This window comes from Glandiceps talaboti, chromosome 13, assembly GCF_964340395.1.
Source record: "Glandiceps talaboti chromosome 13, keGlaTala1.1, whole genome shotgun sequence".
NCBI classification, from domain to species: domain Eukaryota; kingdom Metazoa; phylum Hemichordata; class Enteropneusta; family Spengelidae; genus Glandiceps; species Glandiceps talaboti.
In genome coordinates this window covers 22,528,110-22,552,733 of record NC_135561.1, presented here as the reverse complement: position 1 = coordinate 22,552,733, position 24,624 = coordinate 22,528,110, and the positions used below count along the sequence as shown (strand labels likewise).

The 24,624-nt window shown below is 35.1% G+C and overlaps 1 protein-coding gene across 5 annotated transcripts in view; it reads left to right on the top strand.

Moving 5' to 3' along the window:
- LOC144444525 (5'-3' exoribonuclease 1-like) overlaps positions 1 to 24,624 on the top strand; it is a 122,429-nt gene that overhangs the window by 24,976 nt on the left and 72,829 nt on the right. For all 5 annotated transcript variants that reach the window (XR_013481853.1, XR_013481854.1, XR_013481851.1 and 2 more), the window contains exons 10-20: positions 3,183 to 3,255; positions 5,013 to 5,139; positions 6,727 to 6,816; positions 7,525 to 7,681; positions 9,496 to 9,615; positions 14,231 to 14,400; positions 18,579 to 18,705; positions 19,117 to 19,206; positions 20,135 to 20,238; positions 23,010 to 23,135; positions 23,964 to 24,038. Coding sequence is in view for 1 of the 5 variants with exons in the window: in XM_078133968.1 (XP_077990094.1) it covers positions 3,183 to 3,255; positions 5,013 to 5,139; positions 6,727 to 6,816; positions 7,525 to 7,681; positions 9,496 to 9,615; positions 14,231 to 14,400; positions 18,579 to 18,705; positions 19,117 to 19,206; positions 20,135 to 20,238; positions 23,010 to 23,135; positions 23,964 to 24,038 (1,259 nt within the window). In the remaining 4 variants the exon portion in view is untranslated. The remainder of the gene's footprint in view (positions 1 to 3,182; positions 3,256 to 5,012; positions 5,140 to 6,726; positions 6,817 to 7,524; positions 7,682 to 9,495; positions 9,616 to 14,230; positions 14,401 to 18,578; positions 18,706 to 19,116; positions 19,207 to 20,134; positions 20,239 to 23,009; positions 23,136 to 23,963; positions 24,039 to 24,624) is intronic.

Genomic DNA, 24,624 nt, shown 5'->3' with positions numbered 1-24,624 from the left:
TTCATATGATTCTGAATCTCGTAAATGTGAAATCGCGAAAATATTTTCAAAGTCTTTCGCCACGCAGGGTGATGAATAAAAATTCACGCCGATTGAACCCAGACAGTCAAACGATCGTTCCACGAGACACTTTGCCCCACAGACCGTGCCTATTAGTTGAATGGGTGCCGCAGTGTTTCTTTCGATCTTGCATATATCAAGTTGTACTCCATACATCTCCCAGTCGTCATTTCAGGGACATGATATTGTAACAGTCCCGGCCGGGGTAACATGTACAGTAGGTCTGTTAACAAGATTATCGCGATCGTAACACTGTAGCGAGTATCAAAGCATCATCAACCTCGATTAGAAATTGTTACAAGTTCGGCGCACGAGCGTCGACTGATACTACAAGCTAGGCCTAGGGAAGTGCTGTTGAATTTCCGGGTTGTGGAAGTACGGTTGTGACTTTTATGTCGTCGATAAATGGGTATTTTTGTTACATGTTCTGAAAGAATAAACTGCTGTTTTATGTTGTCGGTACAGTAACATTCGTCAATGGTCAAGTTGAGTTGAAATCGCGATGTTCCGCAACTCATGGCATCCGTACATAAACATCGCGACGCAAGCGATGAATGTATTCATTTATTCATAGCTCAAAATTTCGTTACGTAAATGACATTTTTATTCAAAATTTTGAAGAAAAAAATATTTTAGGTGGCTTATAAATCTAGTAACATCAAACCATACAATAACGAGGACAAATTTTAGTTTTTGATTTATTTTTCTGGATATGTCAGTCTGAATTAGACTGACGAATGCTTCGACTCAATCTTACACGATCAATGCACCAGCTTGACGAAGCGGCTACTTAGTGGGGTAGGACAGAGGTTTCTCCGTTAATCTTAGCGTGTAAACGTGGTTTTGAAACCAATATCTTGCATAGTGTCGATTGTCTTTAAAATGTTTTGTGACATATGGGAACTGTTGTTGATTTTTCTCGTCCACATCAGACAATTAGATGTCATTGAAAACATATACTTTAGTGTCAACACCCCTGGAAAATGGCCAAAATCAATATGAATACCCCTGGAAAACTGACGAAAAACCCCTGGAAAGTCCTGGAATTTTGTTTTGCTTTAAGTGTACGAACCCTGATAACTAAAGTGATAGTTTACCCACCAATAGTAGGACATTATTGTAGACACTATAACTAAAGTGATAGTTTACCCACCAATAGTAGGACATTATTGTAGACACTATAACTAAAGTGATAGTTTACCCACCAATAGTAGGACATTATTGTAGACACTGTAACTAAAGTGATAGTTTACCCACCAATAGTAGGACATTATTGTAGACACTATAACTAAAGTGATAGTTTACCCACCAATAGTAGGACATTATTGTAGACACTGTAACTAAAGTGATAGTTTACCCACCAATAGTAGGGCATTATTGTAGACACTGTAACTAAAGTGATAGTTTACCCACCAATAGTAGGACATTATTGTAGACACTGTAACTAAAGTGATAGTTTACCCACCAATAGTAGGGCATTATTGTAGACACTGTAACTAAAGTGATAGTTTACCCACCAATAGTAGGACATTATTGTAGACACTATAACTAAAGTGATAGTTTACCCACCAATAGTAGGACATTATTGTAGACACTATAACTAAAGTGATAGTTTACCCACCAATAGTAGGACATTATTGTAGACACTATAACTAAAGTGATAGTTTACCCACCAATAGTAGGACATTATTGTAGACACTATAACTAAAGTGATAGTTTACCCACCAATAGTAGGACATTATTGTAGACACTATAACTAAAGTGATAGTTTACCCACCAATAGTAGGACATTATTGTAGACACTATAAATAAAGTGATAGTTTACCCACCAATAGTAGGACATTATTGTAGACACTATAACTAAAGTGATAGTTTACCCACCAATAGTAGGACATTATTGTAGACACTATAACTAAAGTGATAGTTTACCCACCAATAGTAGGACATTATTGTAGACACTATAACTAAAGTGATAGTTTACCCACCAATAGTAGGACATTATTGTAGACACTGTAACTAAAGTGATAGTTTACCCACCAATAGTAGGACAATATTGTAGACACTATAACTAAAGTGATAGTTTACCCACCAATAGTAGGACATTATTGTAGACACTGTAACTAAAGTGATAGTTTACCCACCAATAGTAGGACATTATTGTAGACACTATAACTAAAGTGATAGTTTACCCACCAATAGTAGGACATTATTGTAGACACTGTAACTAAAGTGATAGTTTACCCACCAATAGTAGGACATTATTGTAGACACTGTAACTAAAGTGATAGTTTACCCACCAATAGTAGGACATTATTGTAGACACTATAACTAAAGTGATAGTTTACCCACCAATAGTAGGACATTATCGTAGACACTATAACTAAAGTGATAGTTTACCCACCAATAGTAGGACATTATTGTAGACACTATAACTAAAGTGATAGTTTACCCACCAATAGTAGGGCATTATTGTAGACACTATAACTAAAGTGATAGTTTACCCACCAATAGTAGGACATTATTGTAGACACTGTAACTAAAGTGATAGTTTACCCACCAATAGTAGGACATTATTGTAGACACAACACATATAACTAAAGTGATAGTTTACCCACCAATAGTAGGATATTATTGTAGACACTGTAACTAAAGTGATAGTTTACCCACCAATAGTAGGACATTATTGTAGACACTGTAACTAAAGTGATAGTTTACCCACCAATAGTAGGACATTATTGTAGACACTATAACTAAAGTGATAGTTTACCCACCAATAGTAGGACATTATTGTAGACACTATAACTAAAGTGATAGTTTACCCACCAATAGTAGGACATTATTGTAGACACTGTAACTAAAGTGATAGTTTACCCACCAATAGTAGGACATTATTGTAGACACTGTAACTAAAGTGATAGTTTACCCACCAATAGTAGGACATTATTGTAGACACTATAACTAAAGTGATATCCACCACTTTAGTTACAGCTTGATCCCAAGCCTACATGTTATATGCAAATTTTGTCAACAAAGATATAATTTTTGATCAAAAATCTGATGTGGAAGATTAACAGTGATGGTGTTGATGCAAACATAATTATGTTTGTTTATGAACTTTACAGAAGATACCATATTCTGCATTGATGAATGAAGACAGACAAGAAGCAGCACATCAAGATACTTTAGGAGCTGGAGGTAGGTTTTATGTATGTTATAGAAACTAAAAGTAGGTTTTATGTATGTTATAGAAACCAAAGGTAGGTTTTATGTATGTTATAGAAACTAAAGGTAGGTTTTATGTATGTTATAGAAACTGAAGGTATGTTTTATGTATGTTATAGAAACTAAAGGTAGGTTTTATGTATGTTATAGAAACTAAAGGTAGGTTTTATGTATGTTATAGAAACTAAAGGTAGATTTTATGTATGTTATAGAAACTAAAGGTAGGTTTTATGTATGTTATAGAAACTAAAAGTAGGTTTTATGTATGTTATAGAAACTAAAAGTAGGTTTTATGTATGTTATAGAAACTAAAAGTAGGTTTTATGTATGTTATAGAAACTAAAGGTAGATTTTATGTATGTTATAGAAACTAAAGGTAGGTTTTATGTATGTTATAGAAACTAAAGGTAGATTTTATGTATGTTATAGAAACTAAAGGTAGATTTTATGTATGTTATAGAAACTAAAGGTAGGTTTTATGTATGTTATAGAAACTAAAGGTATGTTTTATGTATGTTATAGAAACTAAAGGTAGGTTTTATGTATGTTATAGAAACTAAAGGTATGTTTTATGCATGTTATAGAAACCAAAGGTAGGTTTTATGTATGTTATAGAAACTAAAGGTAGGTTTTATGTATGTTATAGAAACTAAAGGTAGGTTTTATGTATGTTATAGAAACTAAAGGTAGGTTTTATGTATGTTATAGAAACTAAAGGTAGGTTTTATGTATGTTATAGAAACTAAAGGTAGGTTTTATGTATGTTATAGAAACTAAAGGTATGTTTTATGTATGTTATAGAAACTAAAGGTAGGTTTTATGTATGTTATAGAAACTAAAGGTAGATTTTATGTATGTTATAGAAACTAAAGGTAGGTTTTATGTATGTTATAGAAACTAAAGGTAGGTTTTATGTATGTTATAGAAACTAAAGGTAGGTTTTATGTATGTTATAGAAACTAAAAGTAGGTTTTATGTATGTTATAGAAACTAAAGGTAGATTTTATGTATGTTATAGAAACTAAAGGTATGTTTTATGTATGTTATAGAAACTAAAGGTAGGTTTTATGTATGTTATAGAAACTAAAAGTAGGTTTTATGTATGTTATAGAAACTAAAGGTAGATTTTATGTATGTTATAGAAACTAAAAGTAGGTTTTATGTATGTTATAGAAACTAAAGGTAGGTTTTATGTATGTTATAGAAACTAAAGGTATGTTTTATGTATGTTATAGAAACTAAAGGTAGGTTTTATGTATGTTATAGAAACTAAAGGTAGATTTTATGTATGTTATAGAAACTAAAGGTATGTTTTATGTATGTTATAGAAACTAAAGGTAGGTTTTATGTATGTTATAGAAACTAAAGGTAGATTTTATGTATGTTATAGAAACTAAAGGTAGGTTTTATGTATGTTATAGAAACTAAAGGTAGGTTTTATGTATGTTATAGAAACTAAAGGTATGTTTTATGTATGTTATAGAAACTAAAGGTAGGTTTTATGTATGTTATAGAAACTAAAGGTAGATTTTATGTATGTTATAGAAACTAAAGGTAGGTTTTATGTATGTTATAGAAACTAAAGGTAGGTTTTATGTATGTTATAGAAACTAAAGGTAGATTTTATGTATGTTATATGAGTGGAGGAGGAGGAGGGAGGGAGGGGAAGGGGGTAGGGTTTACAGATGCAAAGACAAAACCTTTATATAATTAATGGGTCTATATTTTAGACTTTCTAGTCACTACGGTAACCAAAGATGAACAGGAGGATGATGAGGAAGAGATATTTGAGATAGAATTTAGACAACACAAAAGAGATTATTATAGAACAAAGCTAGGATATCAAGATGTGACAGGGTAAGTCAAATATTGCCATTCTTATCCTTTACTCTCAAGTTTCCAATCTAGTCCAAACATCTGATGAATTTTTCCATTGATATCCCTAAATCTGAAAGGTATGGTAGAATATTTTGAACATACCTATTAACTTCTTCATTCCAGTTTGTATTAGACTTATTTCTTTCATATATACATGTAGTTGGCTAAATACGTCAATATTAACGATATTATCAACATTTTATTGTATTCTGATAGAAACATTCTGAGACATAACACAAATGCCTGTGTCCTAGAGTGGAAGAAAAACTGTTGATGTTAGTTCGTCAAGTACCACTCCTTACAATTTGTATAAAATTCCCGGTGTCGTTCGGTGTCGTGATATGGAAATTTAATTTCAGGGAAAATGTTCGCTTTTTTATTGTGCCTTCAACGAAACAGCAACAACAATTGCGTAGCAATACCTAATACATGAGCAGGAATATGGCTTGAAATCAGAACGTAGCCCATATTCTAGTCAGACCACTGTAGGGAATTCTTTTAGTCTGAACCCATATGGAGAACGGTATGCATACTAATTAAAAGATTATGTAAAGTCTCCGCCCCATTGACGACTAATTAATGAGATGACACCTTTATTGCGGGAAACAAACGCGTGAACTATCTGTTGACTGTGTATCTTCTTAAGCACATTCCATTGCCATCCCAAAATACCACATTTTAATACTCTGTGTCTGCAGCAAAGGAGCTATATACAACCAAATGGCAATGTTAAACGAAGGGATTGCAAGTTACAGGAAACAGCTGTTGAAGTATCTGTTGAATTTGAGAGGTTTTGTAGAGAGGAAAGGGTCTAATTATGCATATTTGCCATTTTCTCAGCTCTGTATTTAGTACATGTTATGAAGTTCAAATCTATTTAGCTTGGCGTTGAACCGTCCCAGGTGTCTCAAATTTGTAGACACTACTCGGAGACACTGTCCCGAAAAAAGTTTCCCTCGGATAGTGAAAATTTTGAGGGAATGGGGAGATATCACCTCGACAAGTATGACAGACGCTAATTTATGCAAAAAATACAAAAATATAACTTTCACTGATTATTACAAGACAATGAGAGAAAAACTTTAAACCCAGGGAATCTTTTTTTTAGTTTATGTACTCAAGTTTCATTTACAATCGAAAAAATGACTATATTTGACTGTTTGTTAAAGTTAAATAATTTTGAGTGAAAATCAACAAAAAATGCAGTTTTTGGGTAAAAGTCAGTAATATGCTTGAAAATGTAAAAACTCACCACAGAAACCATAACTTCAAATATAGACTCAACATAATATATGAAACACATAGTGTATTTATCTTGTCTTTATTGTGAAATATTATGAAGGAAAAGTGAGCCAACGAACCTGCATCTCATCCTTAATCTGGCTATTCACTGTAATATGTACCACCAATATTAATAAATATATATGAAACACACTCATTTTAAACACTTTTATCCATCCTTCATCATGTAGTAATCCTGTCAATGCAATCACTAATGTATGATGGAACAAACATGTTGTTATTGATTCAAATTTTAAAAGTTCCTTGTTATTCACTTTCTTAAAGGGAGGTTCTGAAAGAACAAGCAGTTATTTATGTAACTGCCATTCAGTGGATATTACATTACTACTATAATGGTGTGCAATCTTGGAGTTGGTGAGTACCAATTCTCTACATTTGTATATCAATACAGACATAGTCTTTTCAAGAGACTTTAACATGGTAAATACCAATAGTATGTATGAATGTACAAATTAGTCTTCTTATCAGTCCACATCACTGTCTGTCTGTCTGTCTGTCTGTCTGTCAGTCTGTCTGTGTTTGTGTCTGTCTGTGTGTGTGTATATGCATGTGTGTGCATATGTATGTTATCCACTTCACTATTAAAGTATATTAGTTTGATACAGTTTTTATCCACATTGCTATGTATGTCTGTTAGTTATATGTTTTCTCCACATCACTGTGTGTTTGTTTGTTACATGTTTTGTTCACATCACTATGTATAACGAGTATAAAGTTGGCATCAGATTCAGATTCAGATTCAGCTTGCGTCATATTGAGCGTCAGATTTAGCGTCAGATAGCGTCAGATCCGAAGACACCCTACAGACTCAATCAAACCTGAAATAATATTGTTGAGACTACAGGGAAAGATTCCGCTTCACAGCCATTTTGTTGGCGCAGTTTTCATGTTCCTTAAAACCCAATCATAGTGGGGACTATGTCATTCTCAATGACTTGTTTGTTACAGATTTAATCCGTATCACTGTGTATGTTTGTTTGTTACAGGTTTTATCCGTATCACTGTGTACGTTTGTTTGTTACAGGTTTTATCCGTATCACTGTGTATGTTTGTTTGTTACAGGTTTTATCCACATCACTATGCACCTTTCATGTCAGATGTGAGAGGATTCAGTGAATGTACCATAAATTATTCAATTGGTCAACCATTCAAGCCGTTTCAACAGTTACTTGGGGTACTGCCAGCTGCCAGCAGAGAACTTTTACCAAAACCATACCAAGTAAGTTGATCAGATAAAATTGACTGTTGCCCTTTGACCGTGGCTGGTATACCTGTTGGTGAGCTGTGTTGTTCCATAAATGTTGTTGTAATCTTACAAAGCTATACAATCTGACAAAATATGTCAAACTTAAAGTTAAAGTTCACTATAGCACAGCTCAGTTCACCATAGCCCACTACAGCACAGCTCAGTTCACCATAGCCCACTATAGCACAGCTCAGTTCACCATAGCCCACTACAGCACAGCTCAGTTCACCATAGCCCACTATAGCACAGCTCAGTTCACCATAGCCCACTATAGCACAGCTCAGATCACCATAGCCCACTATAGCACAGCTCAGTTCACCATAGCCCACTACAGCACAGCTCAGTTCACCATAGCCCACTATAGCACAGCTCAGTTCACCATAGCCCACTACAGCACAGCTCAGTTCACCATAGCCCACTATAGCACAGCTCAGTTCACCATAGCCCACTACAGCACAGCTCAGTTCACCATAGCCCACTATAGCACAGCTCAGTTCACCATAGCCCACAGTACAATTCAGCACAGTTTAATTCAGATCAGCACAGATCTCTACAGTTCAGCACATTGCAACCTACTACAGCTCAGCACAAATCTCTACAGTTATAGTCAGCACAGCATAGCACAGCACAGCACAGCTTACTACAATTCAGCACAGCGCAGCTCACTACAGCTCAGCATAGTTTAACTCAGTACAGCACAGATCACTACAGTTCAACACAGTTCACTACAGTTCAGCACAGGTTACTACATCACAACACAGCTTACTACATCACAGCACAGATCACTACATCACAACACAGCTTACTACATCACAGCACTGATCACTACAGTTCAGCACAGCTTACTACAGTTCAGCACAGCTTACTACATCACAGCACAGCTTACTACATCACAGCACAGCTCACTACAGTTCAACACAGTCCACTACAGTTCATCACAGCTTACTACATTTCAGCGCAGCACAGCTCACTACAGTTCAGCACAGCTCACTACAGTTCAGCACAGCTTACTACATCACAGCACAGCTCACTACAGTTCAGCACAGCTTACTACAGTTCAGCACAGCTCACTACAGTTCAGCACAGCACAGCTCACTACATCACAGCACAGCTTACTACATCACAGCACAGCTTACTACAGTTCAGCACAGCTTACTACAGTTCAGCACAGCTTACTACATCACAGCACAGCTTACTACATCACAACACAGCTTACTACAGTTCAGCACAGCTCACTACAGTTCAGCACAGCCTACTACATCACAGCACATCTTACTACAGTTCAGCACAGCTTACTACATCACAGCACAGCTTACTACATCACAGCACAGCTCACTACAGTTCAGCACAGCTTACTACATCACAGCACAGCTTACTACATCACAACACAGCTTACTACAGTTCAGCACAGCACAGCATGACATAGGACAGGGTAACACTGACAGCATTATACAATTTATACTTAAAGGGAAACACCACTCTAGTAAATAGAGACATTTTCATACAACATGGGTGTATATTTGTACTCATTGTACATCAATTATTGAATGATGTATTTCTAATATCTCCCATGATGTAATAGCCCATAGCAAGGATAACCCTATCAATGCAAAATATAATCTTCATGTTGCTCTGAAATTGCATGTACACATAATTGTATGTGATGTCATGAAATGACTCTCCAGAACCCATGTTTTATGAAAATGTCTCTATTCCAAGAGTGGTGTTCCCCTTTGGTATATATGATGGTTATCATGTCATTTGTGTTTTATTTTGTATCTATACAGAGTTTAATGATAATGGACAATTCAGCCATCATTGAGTACTATCCTGTAGACTTCAAGACTGATTTAAATGGTAAACAACAAGACTGGGAAGCAGTTGTTCTCATACCATTCATTGATGAAGTAAGTAACTTCTCTACTACCAACAATACAATTTATACCATTCATTGATGAAGTAAGTAACTTCTCTACTACCAACAATACAATTTATACCATTCATTGATGAAGTAAGTAACTTCTCTACTACCAACAATACAATTTATACCATTCATTGATGAAGTAAGTAACTTCTCTACTACCAACAATACAATGTATACCATTCATTGATGAAGTAAGTAACTTCTCTACTACCAACAATACAATTTATACCATTCATTGATGAAGTAAGTAACTTCTCTACTACCAACAATACAATTTATACCATTCATTGATGAAGTAAGTAACTTCTCTACTACCAACAATACAATTTATACCATTCATTGATGAAGTAAGTAACTTCTCTACTACCAACAATACAATTTATACCATTCATTGACCCACCCTAACATGGATGTACATAAAAAGTGACATATCATAAACCTTTGGGTAAAAAATAGTGACCCACCCCCTAAAAACACCACCCTTCCCCCTGTAAGTTCTGTCCAGTCCCTCAAGGACCTGTGGATGTCAGCTTACCAGCTGGCAGCCATTGGCAAGATGTGATCGACTATTAAAGCTATCTTGCATGAGAGGTAAAGTATTGACATCAACTTCAATGATTTGTTTGTTGTCAATGAATTTGTCATTTCTTATTCATCTTCATTTCTCATTGTCTTCTATTTTATTTCACCATTTCCCCATATCGTCATTCCACTATTTCACCATTTCCCTATATCATCATTCTCCTATTTCACCATTTCCCTATATCATCATTTCACTATTTCACCATTTCCCTATATCATCATTCCACTATTTCACCATTTCCCTATATCATCATTCCACTATTTCACCATTTCCCTATATCATCATTCCACTATTTCACCATTTCCCCATATCGTCATTCCACTATTTCACCATTTCCCTATATCATCATTCCACTATTTCACCATTTCCCTATATCATCATTCCACTATTTCACCATTTCCCTATATCATCATTCCACTATTTCACCATTTCCCTATATCGTCATTCCACTATTTCACCATTTCCCTATTTCATCATTCTGCTATTTCACCATTTCCCTATTTCGTCATTTCACTATTTCACCATTTCCCTATTTCATCATTCCACTATTTCACCATTTCCCTATATCATCATTCCACTATTTCAACATTTCCCTATTTCGTCATTCTCCTATTTCACCATTCCGCTATTTTGCCGATTATAACCAGCCGTAATGTTATTGTATATGGCCATAAAGATTGTATCAGTTAGTCTGTATGGCCATTAAGATTGTATCAGTTAGTCTGTATGGCCATTAAGATTGTATCAGTTAGTCTGTATGGCCATTAAGATTGTATCAGTTAGTCTGTATGGCCATTAAGATTGTATCAGTTAGTCTGTATGGCCATTAAGATTGTATCAGTTAGTCTGTATGGCCATTAAGATTGTATCAGTTAGTCTGTATGGCCATTAAGATTGTATCAGTTAGTCTGTATGGCCATTAAGATTGTATCAGTTAGTCTGTATGGCCATTAAGATTGTATCAGTTAGTCTGTATGGCCATTAAGATTGTATCAGTTAGTCTGTATGACCATTAAGATTGCATCAGTTAGTCTGTATGGCCATTAAGATTGTATCAGTTAGTCTATATGGCCATTAAGATTGTATCAGTTAGTCTATATGGCCATTAAGATTGTATCAGTTAGTCTATATGGCCATTAAGATTGTATCAGTTAGTCTATATGGCCATTAAGATTGTATCAGTTAGTCTGTATGGCCATTAAGATTGTATCAGTTAGTCTATATGGCCATTAAGATTGTATCAGTTAGTCTGTATGGCCATTAAGATTGTATCAGTTAGTCTGTATGGCCATTAAGATTGTATCAGTTAGTCTGTATGGCCATTAAGATTGTATCAGTTAGTCTGTATGGTCATTAAGATTGTATCAGTTTGTCTATATGGCCATTAAGATTGTATCAGTTAGTCTGTATGGCCATTAAGATTGTATCAGTTAGTCTGTATGGCCATTAGGATTGTATCAGTTAGTCTATATGGCCATTAAGATTGTATCAGTTAGTCTATATGGCCATTAAGATTGTATCAGTTAGTCTGTATGGCCATTAAGATTGTATCAGTTAGTCTGTATGGCCATTAAGATTGTATCATTTAGTCTGTATGGCCATTAAGATTGTATCAGTTAGTCTGTATGGCCATTAAGATTGTATGAGTTAGTCTGTATGGCCATTAAGATTGTATCAGTTAGTCTGTATGGCCATTAAGATTGTATCAGTTAGTCTGTATGGCCATTAAGATTGTATCAGTTAGTCTGTATGGCCATTAAGATTGCATCAGTTAGTCTGTATGGCCATTAAGATTGTATCAGTTAGTCTATATGGCCATTAAGATTGTATCAGTTAGTCTGTATGGCCATTAAGATTGTATCAGTTAGTCTATATGGCCATTAAGATTGTATCAGTTAGTCTATATGGCCATTAAGATTGTATCAGTTAGTCTGTATGGCCATTAAGATTGTATCAGTTAGTCTGTATGGCCATTAAGATTGTATCAGTTAGTCTGTATGGCCATTAAGATTGTATCAGTTAGTCTGTATGGCCATTAAGATTGTATCAGTTAGTCTGTATGGCCATTAAGATTGTATCAGTTAGTCTGTATGGCCATTAGGATTGTATCAGTTAGTCTATATGGCCATTAAGATTGTATCAGTTAGTCTATATGGCCATTAAGATTGTATCAGTTAGTCTGTATGGCCATTAAGATTGTATCAGTTAGTCTATATGGCCATTAAGATTGTATCAGTTAGTCTGTATGGCCATTAAGATTGTATGAGTTAGTCTGTATGGCCATTAAGATTGTATGAGTTAGTCTGTATGGCCATTAAGATTGTATCAGTTAGTCTGGATGGCCATTAAGATTGTATCAGTTAGTCTGTATGGCCATTAAGATTGTATCAGTTAGTCTGTATGGCCATTAAGATTGTATCAGTTAGTCTGTATGGCCATTAAGATTGTACCAGTTAGTCTGTATGGCCATTAAGATTGTATCAGTTAGTCTGTATGGCCATTAAGATTGTATCAGTTAGTCTGTATGGCCATTAAGCTTGTATCAGTTAGTCTGTATGGCCATTAAGATTGTATCAGTTAGTCTGTATGGCCATTAAGATTGTACCAGTTAGTCTGTATGGTCATTAAGATTGTATCAGTTAGTCTATATGGCCATTAAGATTGTATCAGTTAGTCTGTATGGCCATTAAGATTGTATCAGTTAGTCTGTATGGCCATTAAGATTGTATCAGTTAGTCTGTATGGCCATTAAGATTGTATCAGTTAGTCTATATGGCCATTAAGATTGTATCAGTTAGTCTGTATGGCCATTAAGATTGTATCAGTTAGTCTGTATGGCCATTAAGATTGTATCAGTTAGTCTATATGGCCATTAAGATTGTATCAGTTAGTCTGTATGGCCATTAAGATTGTATCAGTTAGTCTATATGGCCATTAAGATTGTATCAGTTAGTCTATATGGCCATTAAGATTGTATCAGTTAGTCTATATGGCCATTAAGATTGTATCAGTTAGTCTGTATGGCCATTAAGATTGTATCAGTTAGTCTATATGGCCATTAAGATTGTATCAGTTAGTCTGTATGGCCATTAAGATTGTATCAGTTAGTCTGTATGGCCATTAAGATTGTATCAGTTAGTCTATATGGCCATTAAGATTGTATCAGTTAGTCTGTATGGCCATTAAGATTGTATCAGTTAGTCTGTATGGCCATTAAGATTGTATCAGTTAGTCTATATGGCCATTAAGATTGTATCAGTTAGTCTGCATGTCCATTAAGATTGTATCAGTTAGTCTATATGGCCATTAAGATTGTATCAGTTAGTCTGTATGGCCATTAAGATTGTATCAGTTAGTCTATATGACCATTAAGATTGCATCAGTTAGTCTGTATGGCCATTAAGATTGTATCAGTTAGTCTGTATGGCCATTAAGATTGTATCAGTTAGTCTGCATGTCCATTAAGATTGTATCAGTTAGTCTGTATGGCCATTAAGATTGTATCAGTTAGTCTATATGGCCATTAAGATTGTATCAGTTAGTCTGCATGTCCATTAAGATTGTATCAGTTAGTCTGTATGGCCATTAAGATTGTATCAGTTAGTCTGTATGGTCATTAAGATTGTATCAGTTTGTCTATATGGCCATTAAGATTGTATCAGTTAGTCTGTATGGCCATTAAGATTGTATCAGTTAGTCTGTATGGCCATTAAGATTGTATCAGTTAGTCTGTATGGCCATTAAGATTTTATCAGTTAGTCTGTATGGCCATTAAGATTTTATCAGTTAGTCTGTATGGCCATTAAGATTGTATCAGTTAGTCTGTATGGCCATTAAGATTGTATCAGTTAGTCTGTATGGCCATTAAGATTGTATCAGTTAGTCTGTATGGCCATTAAGATTGTATCAGTTAGTCTGTATGGCCATTAAGATTGTATCAGTTAGTCTGTATGGCCATTAAGATTGTATCAGTTAGTCTGCAATTGAAATCATTTGTTTTTGGTCTGCTTTTCAGGAACACCTTCTTGCTGCAATGAAGCCATTGAATAATTTGCTTACTGATGAAGAAAAGAAGAGGAATTGTCATGGTCCACATTTATTGTATACATATGATGAAGACTTAACATGTGATTATCCGTCCTCTTTACCAGGTATCTTTCCTGATATCAACTGTTCTCATGCACGGTAAGTGATTGAGATCAAAAGAGTCAGAGATAGATAGATAGACAGATAGACAGACAGACAGACAGACAGACAGACAGACAGACAGACAGACAGACAGACAGACAGACAGACAGACAGACAGACAGACAGACAGACAGACAGACATACAGACAGACAGACAGACAGATAGATAGACAGACAGACACAGATACAGACAGACAGATGCAGACATTGAATGACAGCACAGACAAGGAAGAAACAGATTAGCAATGGATATTGTTCTGAGGTGTTAATAGGGGATTAGGAGCTCAATCATCGTCTCAGGTTGGCTGCAAAGGTCTCCTTTGTTTAAAACATCATCGGCAAAGGCAAAAGTCTAAATGTGTCATCTTTGAGTGGAAGCAGAAATTTTTGCAAAAACTTTGAAAATCGAGCGAGATTTAGTTGAGTTATTGCCTTTAAAACTTATTTGTTAGGAATGGTCAAATTTATGATTATATAGTGAGCATATTTGAGTGAAAAATGCAAAAAAATATGGAAAAAGTTACATACTGTACAACAAAATCTGATGATTGGTCAAACTGTGTTCTATGGCTCTGTTGTAAGTCATGCTCTGGATTTTCATCCTAACCACTGGGATTTTTGTCAGAAAAGTAGATACTTCATGCTGTATTCATAACATTTCCCACATTTAAACAAGGATTTATGCAGCTTGTGTGTGTATTTTGACATGGTGATATATTGTGTATTACTGTGATTGTTGTAAATGTACTTTAGCAAGGTAGTATGTAAAGCAGGCATAAGATAGTCAAACACAAAACATGTAATGTATAAACAGTTGGTATGTTCAAATTTCTCACATTCATCAGTCGAATAGCATCCAATGCACATATTTTTGGTTGATTGAAATCATTACGATTTTGTTGATATGGGAATAGTCGTTATTTGTTTACAGCAATGTGTAGATAAGTGGAAACTTGGGAGTAGAAACAATGCATTTACTGTATATTTATAAGTATATTATTCCATATGCCAATACAGTACAATGATAATAAACACCATATCCGTTTATTACATATATATGTGTATGGTCTATGGTTAGTCCCCGCCGGACGAGGACTTATGGATTGGGTTCCGTCTGTCCGTGCGTCCGTCCGTCCATCCATCCATCCATCCGTCCGTCCAGAGCCCTTTCATAGAGATGCCTGGACCGATTTTTTTCAAACTTGGTACAGGGGCAACATACTATGGCGTACATATGCACGTCAATTTGTTTTATGATATGATCCAATATGGCCGCCTAGCAGCCATTTTGTTTGCGAATTTTCCCTGTCAAAAGCCGTAACTCAGACATGCTTGTATAGATCTCATTCAAAGTTGGTATTAGGACAGTGTTCTATGACATACATGTGCATATACATTGTTGTCGTGATACGATCCAATATGGCTGCCTGGCAGCCATTTTGTTTGTGAAATTTCCATGTCCAAAGCCATAACTCAGACATGCTTGAACAGATCTCATTCAAAATTGGTATTAGCACAGTGTTCTATGACATACATGTGCATATCCCTTTTCGTCCTGTTACAATCTGATATGGCTGCCTGGCAGCCATTTTGTTTGCGAATTTTCCCTGTCCAAAGCCATAACTCAGACATGCTTGAACAGATCTCATTCAAAGTTGGTATAAGCACAGTGTTCTATGACATAAATGTGCATATCCATTTTCGTCATGATACAATCCGATATGGCTGTCTGGCAGCCATTTTGTTGGTGCAGTTTTCATGTCCAAAATCATAACTCTGACATGCTTGAACAGAATAGTGATATCAAAAACAACCATATGAGGCCAAACAACATTAACCAGGTTTGAAAATGACAACATAAACTGCCAGTTCCTTAAAACCCAATCATAGTGGGGACTATGTCATTTTCAATGACTTGTTAATTTATGTGAGAATACGATGAACTTACCACTGGCATATTCACACATTTGAAAGTTCAAAACTACATTTGAACAATGGGAGAGGTTCTGTTGCTGATCTATTTCTTCCTCGTCTGTGATGACAGACAGACAGACATAGACATTAGGTGACAGACAGACATAGACATTAGGTGACAGACAGACATAGACATTAGGTGACAGACAGACATAGACATTAGGTGACAGACAGACATAGACATTAGGTGACAGACAGACATAGACATTAGGTGACAGACAGACATAGACATTAGGTGACAGACAGACATAGACATTGGGTGACAGACAGACATAGACATTAGGTGACAGACAGACATATAGACAATCTTGGTAGACAAATAGACAGTGGACAGCAGACATACAAAGAGCGACAGACCATAAGATGTCAGAAACCCTGACTGACAGGCAGACATTGTTTATTTGCTATACATGTACATAGAGGTATCACTACATGGTAAATTCATGTATAATATATTACAACTAAGATGATAGTTTTACACAAAGTACAGTCTATGTAACGTCATTTCTAGTTAACATTAGTGATATGCAAATTAGGGCTAAAAAACATGATGCTTTGAGTTAGATTTTCAGCATTGGCAGATTATAATGTACTGTTATTTTGTAAAGGAGGCAGTAGTTTTATAGTTTTGTTGATCTCATTAAATCATTGTAGATATAACACCATGGATGGGTAGGGACCGTAGGCATGGAAATAAATCTTTAAAAAATGTAGTATAGCAATATACCTAGCATCAAGACCACATAATGATAATAGAAAATAAAAGTTTGCTCTGAACAGTTGTGCTACAACACCATTGGTGCTTTTATTGAACCTATTTTCATTTTTAATACAACTGAACTTATGTTTAGTCACGCTGTAGGAATAGTGAAATACTGCATATATTGAGTCTTAGTGTGTGTTTTGTGTGTGTGTGTGTGTGTGTGTGTGTGTGTGTATGTGCGCATATGTGCATGCATGCGTACGTATGTGTGTTGTGCATGCGTACGTATGTGTGTTGTGCATGCGTGCGTGTGTGTGTGTGTGTGTGTGTGTGAACTGAAGTCAAAAACAGCACTCAGTAGGGACATTACTTAGGTTGTTTAGATGAGAAATTGTTCAAATGAAAATGATCTCACCATAGGTGTATGATTTGGGTCAAAATATACACATTTTATTTTAAACATGTAAATGCGAAAACTACAATGCTTATTAATCTGAAATTTGGTTGGGATGTTTTTAGGCATTTGAAGATGAACAGTTGTTCATCACATGATAATCCCATCAACAATATGCAAATTAGGTCTAAAAAATTAATTTGAATTTTGATCAAAAAGTTATATCTCTACTGATTGGATGATACTGAAAGTTGTGGTGTTATTTCCAGAGATGTCAATCTGTAGAGGATACACAAGACATATTACACAATTAGCCCTAGCAACCATGACTATGTCTCTAGTAATAACCATATGCCAGAGCAGTTTGAAAAGCTAAAATGTTATTGGTTAGGCAAGTGATTGGACATTTGGAAAATGTATGCAAATATGCTTATAAACAAGCCCATGTCCATAGCACCAGTGATATGGTTTATATTGCAAAGCTGATAATGGGGAAGGATAGACAGGTGTATAAGTATTTTTTTTTAAATGAACACAATATCCATATGATAGTATGTACTACAAAGATAAGAAGGGTTGATAGGTAAATGGATAAACAGCCAAAAAATGGAAACATATTTGACTAGCAACAAGGCCACAACCATAGCAAGAGGCAAATAATAGTGCATATCATTGCAAAGATAACAATGGAGATATAAAGAGAATGGATAAATGTTCATAAAGTGAATATATACATGGTTAGCAATAAGACTGTGCCCATAGCAACAGCTGTATCATAGACAAGGTAACAACAGAGATGGATATGTAAGTTGATAAACATTCATTATAATGATGTTAGCAACAAGACTGCCCATAGCAACAGCTGTATCATAGACAAGGTAACAACAGAGATGGATAGGTAAGTTGATAAACATTCATTATAATGATGTTAGCAACACGACTGTGCCCATAGCAACAGCTGTATCATAGACAAGGTAACAACAGAGATGGTAAAGTTGATAAACATTCATAATAATGATTTTGTGTAGACTATAGTTTGTATAAAACTATTATAATGATCTCAATTGTATTTACATTTCTGTCTTTTACTCTTTATGTTGGTAGATATGAAGAAGTGAAACTAGATGCATTCCGCATTGATCCTAAAACAATGAGAAAGGGTTTATTGAGAGGTGCTAAAGAAGGTGTTTACTATCCTGGATTCCCCACTATGAAACACATCCCTCATTCTGTAAGTCATATTATGTGATATCAATCATCAGATTTGTTAATTCAACTAGGAACAAATACAGACAGTAGGCTGTATCAATTCCAACATTTCAATGTGTGAGAAGTATGCAAAGTTTGCTCCAGTCTTCCATAAAGGTAAATTGACAGCCTTGTTGTACAAATAGGGAAAAGAGAGGTATTCAGACAACATATTGGGAAGGACAGAGAGGGGTTTATGTGTTTACCTTTCCACTATTTTCACCAAGCTTTCGTTGAATTATATCAATAATCGTATCTTGTGTTGTAGAAACTCATCTCAATATTTTGACAAATATTATTTGTGATGTCAGAATATTGTAGATAAGTACATGTATATGTTGTATTTTTTGTATTTGTTGATGTTTGTTTCATTTAAAGAAACTAATATTTGCAGGCAAGGCTGAAAAAGTGTGGTGTGAAAGTGTTCCAAATGAACAGTCGTGGTGAGAATATGATGTTAACAATAGAAGACAAGTCTGAACCTGTAAGTAACCATCACAGTTACCATAATAGTCACATAGCAGTAAAGTAATAGGGAGAAGAGGGGGGAGGGGGGGGGAGGGGGGGGGGCTGCCCTGTGTCTTCTCTGTGATGACTTATACGTTTGTTTGATTATTTTAGCCCACTTGTACTCACAGGGATTTATGCATGTATATATCCAATAGCATGCATAAATACTCCTACCTCAACCATGTACATGTACTGGGTATTGGCCAATCCTCAACCATGTACATGTACTGGGTATTGGCCAATCATCAACCATGTACATGTACTGGGTACTGGCCAATCATCAACCATGTACATGTACTGGGTACTGGCCAATCATCAACCATGTACATGTACTGGGTACTGGCCAATCATCAACCATGTACATGTACTGGGTACTGGCCAATCATCAACCATGTACATGTACTGGGTACTGGCCAATCATCAACCATGTACATGTACTGGGTACTGGCCAATCATCAACCATGTACATGTACTGGGTACTGGCCAATCATCAACCATGTACATGTACTGGGTACTGGCCAATCATCAACCATGTACATGTACTGGGTACTGGCCAATCATCAACCATGTACATGTACTGGGTACTGGCCAATCATCAACCATGTACATGTACTGGGTATTGGCCAATCATCAACCATGTACATGTACTGGGTATTGGCCAATCCTCAAACATGTACATGTACTGGGTATTGGCCAATCCTCAACCATGCACATGTACTAGGGACTTCAAACTGTAGATTTTTGTACAACATTACAAAAACTATAAACATACGTTGTGATTGTAAAATAGTCACATATTGATACATTACTTATATTCCTATTCCTATCTCATATTTCATAATCTAGAGTTACATATAACTTGCAAGCACTATTTTTTCTTTATTCACATTTTTATCTATCAGGATATCGGCAGACTGTGTAGAGAATTGTTAGGCAAGACCGTGTTTGCTGGTTGGCCACATTTACAGGAAGTTATGGTTACAGGAGTGGCAGATGATGAAATCAGGTGAAAACAAATATTTATCATTATAATCAGTTTTGTCACAGTCCAGTTATACATTCACATTCACAGTCCAGTTATACATTCACTATACACTGTTATACATTCACAGTACAGTTATACATCCGCAGTCCAGTTATACATTCACTATACACAGTTATACATTCACAGTCCAGTTATACATTCACAGTACAGTTATACATTCATAGTCCAGTTATACATTCACTATACACTGTTATACATTCACAGTACAGTTATACATTCACAGTACAGTTATACATTCACTATACACTGTCATACATTCACTATACACTGTGATACATTCACAGTACAGTTATACATTCATAGTCCAGTTATACAATCACATTCACAGTACAGTTATGCATTCACTATACACTGTTATACATTCACAGTACAGTTATACATTCACAGTACAGTTATACATTCACTATACACTGTTATACATTCACTATACACTGTTATACATTCACAGTACAGTTATACATTCACAGTACAGTTATACATTCACTATACACTGTTATACATTCACAGTCCAGTTATACATTCACTATACACAGTTATACATTCATTATACACTGTTATACATTCACTATACACTGTGATACATTCACAGTCCAGTTATACATTCACTATACACAGTTATACATTCACTATACACTGTGATACATTCACAGTACAGTTATACATTCACAGTACAGTTATACATTCATTATACACTGTTATACATTCACTATGCACTGTGATACATTCACAGTACAATTATACATTCACAGTCCAGTTATACATTCACTATACACAGTTATACATTCACTATACACTGTGATACATTCACAGTACAGTTATACATTCACAGTCCAGTTATACATTCACATTCACAGTACAGTTATACATTCACAGTCCAGTTATACATTCACTATACACTGTGATACATTCATAGTACAGTTATACATTCACAGTACAGTTATACATTCATTATACACTGTTATACATTCACTATACACTGTGATACATTCACATTCACAGTACAGTTATACATTCACAGTCCAGTTATACATTCACTATACACTGTTATACATTCACAGTCCAGTTATACATTCACTATACACTGTGATACATTCATAGTACAGTTATACATTCACAGTACAGTTATACATTCATTATACACTGTTATACATTCACTATACACTGTGATACATTCACAGTACAATTATACATTCACAGTCCAGTTATACATTCACTATACACAGTTATACATTCATTATACACTGTTATACATTCACTATACACTGTGATACATTCACAGTACAATTATACATTCACAGTCCAGTTATACATTCACTATACACAGTTATACATTCACTATACACTGTGATACATTCACAGTACAGTTATACATTCACAGTACAGTTATACATTCATTATACACTGATATACATTCACTATACACTGTGATACATTCACAGTACAATTTTACATTCACAGTCCAGTTATACATTCACTATACACTGTTATACATTCACTATACTCTGTGAAACATTCACAGTACAGTTATACATTCACAGTACAGTTATACATTCACTATACACAGTTATACATTCACTATACACTGTTATACATTCACTATACACTGTGATACATTCACAGTACAGTTATACATTCACTATACACTGTTATACATTCACTATACACAGTTATACATTCACTATACACTGTGATACATTCACAGTACAATTATACATTCACAGTCCAGTTATACATTCACTATACACTGTTATACATTCACAGTACAGTTATACATCCACAGTCCAGTTATACATTCACATTCACAGTACAGTTATACATTCACTATACACTGTTATACATTCACTATACACTGTGATACATTCACAGTACAGTTATACATTCACAGTCCAGTTATACATTCACTATACACTGTTATACATTCACAGTACAGTTATACATCCGCAGTCCAGTTATACATTCACATTCACAGTACAGTTATACATTCACTATACACAGTTATACATTCACTATACACTGTGATACATTCACTATACACTGTGATACATTCACAGTACAGTTATACATTCACAGTACAGTTATACATTCACTATACACAGTTATACATTCACTATACACAGTTATACATTCACATTCACAGTACAGTTATACATTCACAGTCCAGTTATACATTCACATTCACAGTCCAGTTACACATTCACTATACACTGTTATACATTCACTATACACTGTTATACATTCACTATACACTGTTATACATTCACTATACACTGTTATACATTCACTATACACTGTTATACATTCACTATACACTGCTATACATTCACTATACACTGTTATACATTCACTATACACTGTTATACATTCACTATACACTGCTATACATTCACTATACACTGTTATACATTCACTATACACTGTTATACATTCACTATACACTGCTATACATTCACTATACACTGTTATACATCACAGTCCAGTTATGCATGTATTACTTAATATTATCCTTATACCATGCACATGACAAGTTGAACAAAGAAATATGGAATTTATACCCTGGTCATTCCATGTCATTTATGTCATGACAACACATGCCTACATTTTTGTACGTCATTGGTTCTGCTATGTTCGAAATATGAGTCAAAACATTCAAAATTGCCATTACTTTCCCCCATTTTTCTTTGATATTACTGGTACTTAATCAGATCTTGATATTATGATTTCAATCTTAACAGATATGAACTAAAAGAAAGTAGTGGTCGAGATCAGGCCTACCGTGGAAATGGTGAAATAGTAGGTATTGAGCAATCAGATCGTGAAGCTGCTAATTGGGTAAAAGAAGTACAATCTATCACAGAACAGTGAGTACTAACATTGACACTTCAAATAGAACAGTGAGTAATAAAATTGACACTTCAAATTCAACAGTGAGTACTAAAATTGACACTTCAAATTGAACAGTGAGTACTAAAATTGACACTTCAAATTGAACAGTGAGTACTAAAATTGACACTTCAAATTGAACAGTGAGTACTAAAATTGACACTTCAAATTGAACAGTGAGTACTAATATTGACACTTCAAATTGAACAGTGAGTACTAAAATTGACACTTCAAATTGAATGTTGAATGATAGTGAAACAATATCATATTTGAACATGTACATTGTAAGTCAAAACTCTTATCACCACCATTAGTACAGTGTAACACTTCAAATAGAATTCTAGTGACCAAAAATCAGTGGAACACTTCACTTAAATAGATGGTCTAATCAAATGCAGTTTCTACTGATAAACAGTCTAGTGACCAAATATCACAGTGTAACACTTCAATTAGAACTCTATGTGACCAAATATCACAGTGTAACACTTCAATTAGGAGTCTAGTGACCAAATATCACAGTGTAACACTTCTATTAGAACTCTAGTGACCAAATATCACAGTGTAGCACTTCAATTAGAACTCTAGTGACCGAATATCACAGTGTAACACTTCAAATAGAACTCTAATGACCAAAAATGAGCGAAGCACTTCACTCAAAGAGGAGGTCCAATCAAATGTCATTGCAATTTCAGTGTAACACTTCAACTAGAACTCTGTAAATTGATAATAGCCTTCAAGTTGTCAAATTTTATTTTTTACCTCATCCTCTTTCCTTACATGGTTTCTTTTATGTAAATCTCTTACAGTTATCTAAACAGGAAGGGTGTGATAATTGGTCAAACATTTGTTGTTTTGTATGCCAAACCGTTGACAGGACGCAAGTAAGTGTTTGTTTCTTAGTCTGATGGATGTGAGAGGTTGAAACCTTGTAGTTAAATGCACACCTTACTTAGTCTGATCAGTATGAATGCTACAGTTGTAAAACATGTTCTGAAAAGCCAGCCTATTCAGAATGGTTATTAACATGATAAGTTATTATTACATGTATATGTACAGTGTATATGTCCACTGGGTGCAGTGTAAGATAATAGATACAAGCTTATTAATTAGTTCCCGCTGAACAAAGTCCGGACAGGGACTTATGGATTGGGTTCCGTCTGTCCATGCGTCCGTCTGTCCGTCCGCAGCCGTTTCTTGGAGATGCGTGGACCGATTTTTTTCAAACTTGGTACAGGGGCAACATACTATAGCATACATATGCACGTCAATTTGTTTTATGATACGATCCAATATGGCCGCCTAGCAGCCATTTTGTTTGTGAATTTTCCCTGTCCAAAGCCGTAACTCAGACATGCGTGAACAGATCTCATTCAAAGTTACTATTAGGACAGTGTTATATGACATACATGTGCATATTCATTGTTGTCATGATACGATCCAATATGGCTGCCTGGCAGCCATTTTGTT